Source organism: Medicago sativa, chromosome 4 (assembly GCF_051527215.1).
Source record: "Medicago sativa cultivar Bolivia chromosome 4, Bolivia_mono, whole genome shotgun sequence".
NCBI classification, from domain to species: Eukaryota; Viridiplantae; Streptophyta; class Magnoliopsida; order Fabales; family Fabaceae; genus Medicago; species Medicago sativa.
The window spans coordinates 97,448,815-97,459,801 of NC_140752.1; the positions used below are offsets into that span (position 1 = coordinate 97,448,815).

At 36.0% G+C, this 10,987-nt stretch overlaps 2 protein-coding genes across 3 annotated transcripts; both read right to left on the reverse strand.

The window, feature by feature from the left end:
* Positions 1-761: 761 nt before the first annotated feature.
* Positions 762-4,412, reverse strand: LOC146934362 (beta-amylase 1, chloroplastic-like). 2 transcript variants are annotated; one of them, XM_085706237.1, is made up of 4 exons: positions 3,792-4,412; positions 2,422-2,632; positions 2,193-2,306; positions 762-2,065 (listed from the first exon to the last, which is right to left on the reverse strand). In XM_085706237.1, exons 1-4 carry the CDS (start codon positions 4,310-4,312, stop codon positions 1,265-1,267), a joined length of 1,647 nt encoding a protein of 548 aa, XP_085562363.1. In that variant the 5' UTR covers positions 4,313-4,412; the 3' UTR covers positions 762-1,264. The 2 variants fall into 2 exon arrangements, with proteins under 2 accessions (XP_085562363.1, XP_085562362.1); XM_085706236.1 differs by having other exon boundaries at positions 2,422-2,689.
* A 2,008-nt stretch (positions 4,413-6,420) lies between these two features.
* On the reverse strand, positions 6,421-10,947 carry LOC146934363 (importin subunit beta-1-like). The gene is made up of 3 exons (XM_085706238.1): positions 10,811-10,947; positions 7,258-9,677; positions 6,421-7,165 (listed from the first exon to the last, which is right to left on the reverse strand). Exons 2-3 carry the CDS (start codon positions 9,669-9,671, stop codon positions 6,973-6,975), a joined length of 2,607 nt encoding a protein of 868 aa, XP_085562364.1. The 5' UTR covers positions 9,672-9,677; positions 10,811-10,947; the 3' UTR covers positions 6,421-6,972.
* Positions 10,948-10,987: the final 40 nt, after the last annotated feature.

Consider the following 10,987-nt stretch of genomic DNA (forward strand, 5'->3'; position numbering starts at 1 on the left):
ACCAATTTCAATTTCAAATGCCATTAATTGAAGCAAATTTTAAAGCAATTTTTTTATAAAACAAAATTATATAATTTAATATTACCATGTTGGTGGTAAGATATGATGGATATGATGGCGATAGTAAAACAAGAAATGTTTAATGCAGAACTGCAGAGGCAGGCATGAATGGAATTGGGAAGTTATGGAAAGAGTGGACGATAGGAGAGAAACAAATCTAGTGTATGCATATTAAAATATGTACACTATAGTGATCCAATGGTTCTTAATTGTTATTTAAATTAGTCCACCGGTGAACCACTTAAATGATGGTTCACTCTAGAATCCACCACAATATAAATGAGTCCAAAAAAAGTTCCAATAAATAAAAAGCATTACACATTCCGTAGTCATTGTGACAAAACGACGTTAAGGTTAATTAAATCATAGTACATAAGTTCTTGAGAAGAATAGCTCCCAATTTTCAACAAGAGAGGATTATTATATCCGAAAACAACAATGTTAATCAGCGTTAGCAAACTACTCTTCCATACGACACAACTTTTTTCTTTTTCAAGTATGAACACCCTAAGTAGTGTTTAAACTGGAGAAAACTGCCTCAAAAAAAAAAGGTGGGGGGAAGCTTCTCATAAATACATTTAGTTGACGACAAGAATAGTAATGATGTTAACTATTTTTCAAGACAAAAACTGGGACTAAACTATTTAATGAAGTTTCGTATACTTTCAAATAAAAGTACTAATTTCTTGGGATCAAGTGTGTGACAAATGGTTATGAAAGTTTCTTCAAATTCTTAGCATACTTACAACATACTGTAAGGTACAGATGCCAAAGGCTCTATTTAAACAATGTTACAAAACAAAAAACGGAATATAAATGGACCGATGGCAATTTACACTCATTTGAAATCCAAACATACAGTCTGATCTAAAGATATGCATCATTAAGTTACACGGGGCCTGAAAGTCAAGACACCATCTCCACAGAACAGACAATAAAAAAGGACGAACTTGAAGAACTAAAGATTCCAACAATATCTGGATCCAAGAGTGTATCTCAGTCTATTTCAAATATAGGTACAAGTGGATAACATGCCAACCATATAAAAACTCTGGAGGGCCATGTAAAGTGATTCTCCGAAGATGTAAAAGTTGCCCAAAAGCAATAAAAGAATAAGAATCAGCAGATACTACACATTTCACAACACTAAAACGATGGTGATATTACTAAAATATGCTTTCTAGAACAGAAGCAAAAACTAGTTTCAAGAGTACTGGTATAGCTGGTATAACAATCCCACTTCTGCAGCCACCGTAGTTTTCAATTGTAGGTTTCCTACAGAATTTAATCTGGCTCGAAACATGTTTCCAGCAGACATTCGTCTCACAAATCGGGTAAACCGGTCCCAATTTCGTGGTTCAAACATGTTTTTGTCCATTCTTACGAAGTTGAATGAGAATGGGCGTCTCTCAATCCCATCTGAGTAAAATTTTGACATCTTCAGCACCTGAGTGAATCCATCATCATCCAAATCAGTTGAAAAATTTTGACCTTCAAGTGATATGTCACAGAGCCTAGCAGCCAGCAAAAGTTGTCTAAGAAAACCTTCAGGGCTACAATCTGGGTTGATCTTATTCATAACTACATCTTGCATTTCAAAACAAGAGCAGCACATCGAGAATCCGTATTTACTAAAGATGCGTAGAATTGGTAAGTATCCATCCCTGTTAAAAGTATTATAATAGCCGGCTGTTAACTCTGATGGATGGGATTGTGTGACATAGTGCCAGTGAATGGCAGCCAATTTTGCTGATATGTGGACTTCTGTACCCCTAAATATAGTTTCAGCTTCTCTACAAATTCTCTCTCCATGCAGTAGCAGCATGTCTGAGTACCATTCAAGGAAAAATTTACCATATGGCATGTTCCAAGAGCCACCCTCGTTTCTAAAGAATTCAGAACGCTCAGGATTTTTCGTCAAACTTCCAGTGCCAAATGGACCGCCATTTCCCCATTCACGCTTTCCCATATTTGTTGCAGAGGCGTTTAGAGAAGCAAGCATATACTGGAAGTGGCCAAACAATAGAAAAGGAAAGTTCGACATGATACTATTACTAATAACACAACAATATTAATAATGCAAATCGGTTATCACCAGTTTCCTAGAACACAGCAATAAATTTTCAACCAACCTTATCATAGCACTGAAACTCTCCAAGTTCACGAGACGAAGCCATATTTAGCTTTTGGGAAGACAATGAAGGATATCTTAGTTCACCACCGGGACCCATGCCAATCTGCACTCCCTGCAAAATGAACAGAGTTACACAAACTACTATAAACATTTGATAACGATAGCTCAAAAATTGAATATTCATTGGACTAAGCATCCTTAAATCATCATAAGCCATAGAACCTTACTGTAATGATAAAGCCAAGGTATGGCCTAAAAGTGTCCCTAAAATCCCTCATAAAATCCGCATATGCTTGAATGGGAGAACGTCCACGCAGCACAGGAAGAATATCACACCCGAGGGAAATGTATTCAATATTTCTTCTTCCAAACCTGTCAGAAAATGCTAAATCCGGATCTTTCTGTATCTCATCAAGCACCCATAGAGGAAGCGGTATCCTACACAAGAAGGGACAACCTTCTAGAGTCTGAGGCTTAAGACAAGAAAAAAAATAGCTACCTACAAAAATAGTAATTATTCAAAATAAACCAAATGGACTATACTCAAAACAAGACTACCCAGGTAGAATGTTCAGACATTGTTGAATAAAAAACTTATAGGCTCTATTTGTCACTTTCCCACACTATCAGCATACACTATTGAAAAATATGTTCCGTATATCTGTCTAAGTGAAAGACAAGCAACCATCCAACATCTAAATTACAATCACACCAACAACAAAAATCATGCGTTATCCCACCAAGTAAAATGAACTACAAGGATGAAACAATGGCAATGAGCTAAGAGACCTAAAGTGTTTTATACGCTTAAATATCAATACTTCTCACTCGATAATAAAAAGGTAAGTACAAATATTTATATACTCCCTCCGGTCACTATTATAAGCAAAACTCCACTTTTTATGTACATTGAATAATTAATGTATCTAGTCTACAATAAAGACTAGATACATTAATTATTCAATGTATCTAAAAAGTAGAGTTTTGCTTATAATAGTGACCGGGGAGTACATGAGATGTAACCTAAATAGGAATGTAATTGTATCATGATCCTAAAAGATAGGAGCAAATCTTATCATAATCAATATCAATATCTGAACAGTTGACTAAAATTAAACAACCTTTCTCTTATCTTTTTAAAACCACAAACCTTAGATACCTACCTACTTGCATTACATTTTCTTTACTTTTTCTAACGAAGGGACGTAATAAACTTACCTTCAAGCCACAGCATAGGTTGAATCAACTGATTGACAAGAAGCTAATTATATCTATCTCAACTAAGTGTGTGTTTATTTATTTTGCTTCCTCCAAATGAGATTTTAATTTTAGGGTACAGATTGACGGTGAGTTTGACATAATCATTGTGTGCCACCGTGGTTTTGTCAAACTTTCATCAATCCGACTTCACGTAGCTTTTGTAGTATCGGACATATGTTACATTGAACTTCATAAATTTAGGGTAAAAACATTAACAAAAATGTTTCCATTCAAAATTCAATTAAACTGTTAACAAAATCTCACTTAAATGTACACTAAACCTATCAATAAACACATTAAAGGCTTAAAGAAAACAAAAGATTGAATTAGCACATACCCATTAGGATCATCACCATGAGTGCCATGTTGATGAAATGCAAGAACAGCACGAACTTTAAGTCCACACATGCAAGCCATCATAACAAGTTCACGATACCCTCGCCAATCATAAACCCTAGGCTGATTCCTTTCAACAACACCCCACCAAATCTCCACCACAACACCTTCTACACCAGCAGCAGCAAGCGCTTTCAACGACAACATCATCGCTTTCGGCCTCCAAATCTTCCCCTCTAAACCAACAGATTTCACCGGAAGTGTCACAAACACCGGCGATCCACGTCTCCGACGCTGCGGAGAAAGATCGTGGTGAATCTCATAGGGAACTTCTCCGCCGTTTTCCGGCGAGATTGAACCGCCGGCATCGGAGGATTTAGAAGAGTTGAGACGGGAAGAAACCGCGAATCGGGTTTGGGTTTTTCGGAAGTGAGTGAAGGTGAAAGGGAGACGAGTTGGACGAGTTAAATCGTTGGGGGTTGAGATGAAGGAAGGTGAGAAGGATTGTGATGAGATCGCCATTAGAGAGTTTTGTGCTGAAAATGAAATGAAATGAAATGAAAATGATTTACATTAGAAGAGTACAGTTATGTGTGAGGAACTGCACTCGTTCACAGGGTGTGGAGAAGAGATTATACGCTTTTTTTACTTCTTATTCAATGAAAACAAAAACTACTTTTTGACTTCTTATCCATAAACAATCCGTAACAAATACTCCAACTTTTCTAATCTTTATAAAAATAAAAAAAAATAAAAAATAAAACAAGTGTTAGCTGCTAATTTTTTTTAAGGAAAGTGTTAGTTACTAATTGTCATGTTAATTTTTCTTTTTCTCAATACTTGTATCCAAAAATTAAAAAAATGATAATAATAATATTGACTCATTTTATATTTCAAAACACCCACACATATTATGATCATAGATTTAGTTGCTCGAGTGATTTCGAGTTTAATTACTCTACCTATGATCATGCTGACAAAGTCTCGTATAAATTTGAAATTCGTAATTATATTTTTTTTAAGCAATTATATTTTCTTTTCAAAAAAATGCTTATAGTTGTATAATCAAACGATACATATTTAGTACTCGTGAGCTTAACTCAGTTGGTATGAACAATGCATAAAATATGCAAGGTCTGAGGTTCAAACCCCGGCCACCACAAAAAAAAAAAACGATACATATTTAATTTTGTGTTTTCTAAAAAAAATTATAATATGTTTGTTTGAAGTTATTTACATTTAAAATCTAAAAAAAAGTATAATATGTTTGTTTGAAGTTATTTACATTTTAAAAAAAATTGATTTATCAGCTGAATTGGTTACTCTTAAGTGTGTTTCGATTGAGGGTTTATGAGAGGAAGAGATGAGAGGGTTTGATTTTCTTTTTTATATTACACACAATTTAAAATGTTTTTTAAAAATAAACCAATTATGATTTATCATGTTATTTCATTTTTTTTTAAACATTTTAGAGTGCTCGTAATATAAAAAAGAAAAGTAAGCGCTCCCTTTCTTTCCCCTCGCCTCCCAAACCCTTCATCCAAACATATCCTTAGTGAAACTTGGAGTTATCCTGAAATAACTTGATCACTTCTCATTATTTGATATTTGATATATTTACATTTTTTATTTAAACTTTTACATATACATATAAATATACAATGGATCACATTGTTAAGATATATTATAAACTTATTTAGCAATATATTATATGATTTCATTAAATAGATGATGAAAACATATTGTACAAAGTTTGCACATCATGTCGACAAATATACATGTAATCACATCTAACATATTAGAAACTAATTTAACAATATATTATATCATTTCTTTCCCTAAAAAAATATATATTATATCATTTCGTTAAATAGATGATGAATAAAACTTTTTATTGTGTTCCTTCAACAAAAAAAAAAACTTTTTATTGAACAAACTTTGCACATCATGACTTGACAATAACTTTCGCAAAAACTTTTGCAAAATTATACTGATTTTTGTTAAAGTAATAAAATGTAACTTTTGCAAAATTATACTGATTTGCAGCTGTTTTGTCAAACATGTTGCAAACCGAACCCAAACATGACTTGACAATAACTTTCGGTTAAAAATAAACATTAGTAATAACGGGTCTCATTTATAGTTAATAACTCCATTTGGAAATTTTTTGCTTTTCAAATTTACTCCAATTTAAAGATTCCAACTGATCGGCTGAATTGTTCAATTTTACAAGTTTCAAGCAAAAAGAAAAAGATAACCGTCGAGAAATTGAGTCTCAATGGTGTAAAAAAAAAAAACAATTACTTCGTTGTTTAAGTGCAAATAACGAAGAGTCACATAGCCTTGTGTACCCAACATATATGGACAACAATATTGAAATTGTAATTAACGCGATTTGAATATGTAAAAGCTTACAGTCTTGGCCACGAAATTTAAATCATGTAACGGACCAAATAGACAACCAACGTAAAAACTCACAACATCACAAGGGTTATGATCCTCTCTTTTGAGAGGATCTCAACTCCCACCACAAAAGGCGTTGAAGCTAACCCTGTAATTTTTGCCCAATAAATACTATCAGAAACCAACCTATCATAACATACACTTGATACAAAATTCAAAGCAAAATATTTTATACCAGAAACGTAATTATTTGACCAATTTCAAGAGACGGCTAAAATATGTTGCATTATCTGTGTTTAAAACACACAGATGGACTAAAGATGATTGTTTCACTCTACACCAATAGTAAAAGTAAAAAAAAAAAAAAAAAAAAGACAATGTCATTCATTTCTAGCCCACCACAGACTCCAAATATATCAAATATTAACTCATGCAAGCTCAATACTGACGGTATTGGCATCATGGGATATCTCATTTTCTGCTCTCGCCCATTCCACCCGGTTTCTTCTTATGTATGCAAGAAACCGCATCTTTTCTGCCAAGTTAGCAGAAAGATGGGTCATCACCGACCAACTTCCTCCATCACAATGCATAACAATAAATGTAAAAAATAAAAATAAAAGACTCCATATTTCTGACAAGAAATGCAGACAGCCAAACGACCGGAACACCTGTGCCCAAAAATGGTGATGACCTGACTCATGGTATGCAGTTGAGACCCTGACGCAACGATGCAGATGTATGCAAGAACTAGGACCTATGAAAAGGCAGCGGCAGCCTCAAAATACTCGACCGAGTGCCAACTTGGCCCATTCTGCAGATTCCTTGATCAAAGGATCATCAGAGGATAAGCACTCTTTCAGGAAGTCTTTGCTAGATACGGATTGCTGAATCAAGGGGCCAGCAGCACTACCCAATGTATCAGCTAAATCTCCAAGCACGCCAATTGCTGTCTTGGTCACAACATCATCCCTAAAAAAACAATTGATGCAAACAAATCAAAATTAAAAATTCATAGAAGAAAAACTCGCTACTAAGATTTGAATATACAGAAATATACTTACATGTCCTTCTCATTATACAAACTGTCCAAGAATTGCAGTACGTGTGGAGCATAAGCCATCAGGAGCTGTGTCTTTGGGGAACCTTTGAAACCTTGCAAGATACCTGAGTATGCCTCGAGGATTCCATTTCTTAAAGTGTTTGTGTACTCAATCATATCATCGTCAGCCCCATTAGTATGGGCAGAGAGCTCAGCAGCACTCTGGAGCATAGGCATAGCATATAACAAATACTTTTCAAAGTTCTCTCCAATTGCCAAGGCAATGTCACCAAAGCATGAAAAAATCGGAGGCTTTACAGACCTATGCAACTGATTGCTGGACAAATCCTTAAGGAGTTGGGTCATTATCCCATCACAATAAGGCAGTACTTTCTCCTCCAAAGCCCTGCATACATCACCTACAACACCCACCGTGATAGCACAAACCTGGTAGTCCTCAAAATTTTGGAGACCCATCTCCATATACCTGTAAAATTCTTGCATGTATTTAAGAAACTCAGTGCCGGTCGCATAGGCCAAGGCACCAATGGCAAGCATTGCCTCTTCATGAGCCGTTGCACTTCGAGAAGCAAATACTCTCAAGAACAAACCCATAATTTGATCAGCATACTGCATTAAATGATGTTTCGTTGGTTCAGAGGCTCCTAACTTCTGAATAATGACTTGCAAGCAACCACATAGAAGGCCCTGTAACTCATTCTGCCGATCATCAGATGAGACCTTCTGATTCTCAAGAGTCTGGTGAAGCTCCATCATGATGACAGTAACCAGTTGAGCGACCATTGGGGCAGTATCATCATTAGAACACCTCACTACTTCATTCAGAGCTTCATATGCTGCTGTTCTGAGGCGGGACTCTCCGGTGTCCTCTCTGTGAGTTACAGTGAGAAGAGACTGAACAATTTCCTGAAAGAAGGGAGTCAATGGAGAGGACCCAGATCCAGCAACCTCATAACCTTGGGCGAGGAAATAAAGAGCCCCACAGGCCTTCTCAGCAACATTTGGAACATCTTTCATACTCTGAAGGAGCACAGTAATGATCTGTTGGCAGTTTCCTTGATTGATGATGGGGGTGTCCAGAGTTGAGCCGTGCAAAAACTCGAACATTCGCCCAAGAGTCCATGCAGTGGTGTCCTTCACATGATTGTTTGGGTCCTTTGTCAGTGCATTTAGCATGAAGCTCAAAGCCATATTCACAAGTGGCACAAGTTTCTCAGGGGATGGACCTTCCAAAATGGAGCCAAATGCGTAAGTTGCAGCTTCCCTTTGCCTCCAATCTTGTTTAGTTATATTCTCTTCAATAAATGGCATGACCAGCGGCACGATATCATCACCAACTGTTCGTGCAACCAATCCCAGGCAAGTACCTCCAGCCATGGCAATGTTCCAAGCCCCTTCGTCCTGATCTTGATCTTCTTCTTGTTTTAGCAGTGTCTCCAATAACATGGGAACAAGAAATGGAAGTGCCTGCTTTATAAAATAAAAGCAGGGAACATCTGAATCACCGCTAAACTCACCACCATATTCTTCTATTATATCAATTTCTTCATCACAGATTGAACTCCAAAATTCAATTGCCTGAAGTGCAACAGGCTCTTCATCTTCCCTCACAGCTTTGGCAGTGATGGTGAAAATATCTTGCATATATTGAGCCAACTTTTCATAATATGTAGAAGAAATAGCAACCAAGCATTCAAAAGCTGCACGTCGGATCTTCAGTTCAGGAGAAAGAGTGGCTTCACAAACAATTCTCATTATGTAGTCACGCTCCATATCATTGGAAAAATTTGCCTGAGCAAACCCCAGTGCATTGTACAATGCCTGTATGGCAGCAAGCCTAACATCATTGTTTTCTTCTGAAGAATTCATTCCCTGAACAACTGCAGTGAGTATCTTATTTACATGATCCTGTTCTACCACATCTGGGGAAACTTCTTCACAAATGTATCCAAGTGTCTCGAGAGTTGCTTGCCTGGTAGGGGCAGGAAGCTGATGAACGGTTGACAAGAGAGATCCTATCAACTCAGGCCATTGCTTGTGTGGCAACTCAATGCCAGCTACTTTTGCTACAACTTGAGATGCAGTTGATCGAGCATCAGGAGATGGAGAAGACAATGTCCTCAACAATAATGCTTTAATTTGCGCTTTATAAGCTTGATCCATAGCCAGCCATCTTTGAACAAATTCTATCTTTTTGTGTTGTTCTTTTGAATCCAGAGCATTCTTGAGAATTAATCCTGCTAGCCTCCTACTCTCTGGAGGCTTCTCGTCATTTGCCAATTCTCCAGCAAGAGAAAATAAGAAACTGGGGAGATTCTGCTCCTGGAATTGCTTCAAGTTGTCTTCAGCTTGTTTCCTTACAGCTCCATCCACTGCTTGGGCATTTAACAGGATCTGTGTAACTTCCATGGCCATCTTAACCTAAAACATACAGAACAAATAGCATAAATAAAGGGCACAAAAACGAAAAAAACAGTCATAAACTAGCAACATAAACATGTTAGGTACGTAATAAAGTTACTGCAAACTCCCAAACTACAACTTAAACGCATAACAATACATTAAAAAAAAATCAACAAAAAGGGGGAAGATAAACAACCCATATTCACAAACAAGGACCCATAACAGGAAAATACACACACACACGCACGCACTAATAATGGGTAATACAAGGACACGGAACAGGGGAAATATAGAAAATAAAATGTTAAAACCACAAATGATTCAAGATATAAACTCAATCATATCTCAACAATAATTAAAAAAAAAAAAGCAGGCATTTCAATAAGAATGATAATTTGACTAAGACACGTAAACCCCAATTTTACCAACATCACTCAAAATCCCCAATTTGACCAACACCACCCATAAACCCCAATTTGACCAAGATCACCCATAAACCCCAATTTGACCAACATTAATCATAAACCCCAATTTGAATATAAAACCAATGATATCTCAACAATAAACTAAAAAAAAAAACACAGCCATTTCAATAAGAATGATAATTTGACATATACCACTGATAAACCCCAATTTGACCAACACCAATCATAAACCCCAATTAGACCAAAACCAATCATAAACCCTAATTTGACCAACACTGGCCATAAACCGCATACCACAATATAAAGACAACAGATCCATAAGAATATAATAAATGAAAGAAACAATCTTTATATTAACCCCATAATCAAAATCAAAATAGAGCACAAAACATTCCTCAAAAAATACAAGGGGATTAGGTCAAAATCAATTTTCAACATTTCATCAGCAACCAAACAAACAGCGAGCATCAATAATGAGTAATACTAAACAGTACCGATTAGATAAAAATACTAATTAAAAACCCTAAAAATGATAGTTAACGAAATGAACTGAATCTAATTGTAATCAGAAATAAACAAATCAAATTAATTTACGAAACTAAAAATATCAAACCCTAGATAAATAACGAACTCGGATCAACGGTGGAACAAAGCAATAATGAAGAAAAAAATAAGCAAATCAAAGCATACGATAAGAGAAAATCAACGAAAGGAAGAGAAACTTACAGCGAGAAAGCGAGTTAAATCGGCGATAGAACGAGCGAACGAACGAGTTTTTGAAGGAATGAAAAGTGAGTGAAGCGCGGCTACTCTGAAACCCTAGCAAGGGAGAGAGTGTGGGAAAAAGCAGAGAAGCCAATGTTAAATTTTTGTTTCTCTTTTCCCCTTTTTTATATTCGCTTC

Excerpts from the sequence above, each read along its gene's own strand:
- LOC146934362 (XM_085706236.1), bottom strand. The coding sequence starts at position 4,312 with ATGGCGATCTCATCACAATCCTTCTCACCTTCCTTCATCTCAACCCCC. Across the intron at positions 2,690-3,791 it reads CATGGTGATGATCCTAATGG|CTATTTTTTTTCTTGTCTTA; the intron begins GTATGTGCTAAT and ends TTTTGTAGGTAG. Across the intron at positions 2,066-2,192 it reads AGTTTCAGTGCTATGATAAG|TATATGCTTGCTTCTCTAAA; the intron begins GTTGGTTGAAAA and ends GGCCACTTCCAG.
- LOC146934363 (XM_085706238.1), bottom strand. The coding sequence starts at position 9,671 with ATGGCCATGGAAGTTACACAGATCCTGTTAAATGCCCAAGCAGTGGAT. Across the intron at positions 7,166-7,257 it reads TTGTATAATGAGAAGGACAT|GGATGATGTTGTGACCAAGA; the intron begins GTAAGTATATTT and ends TTGTTTTTTTAG.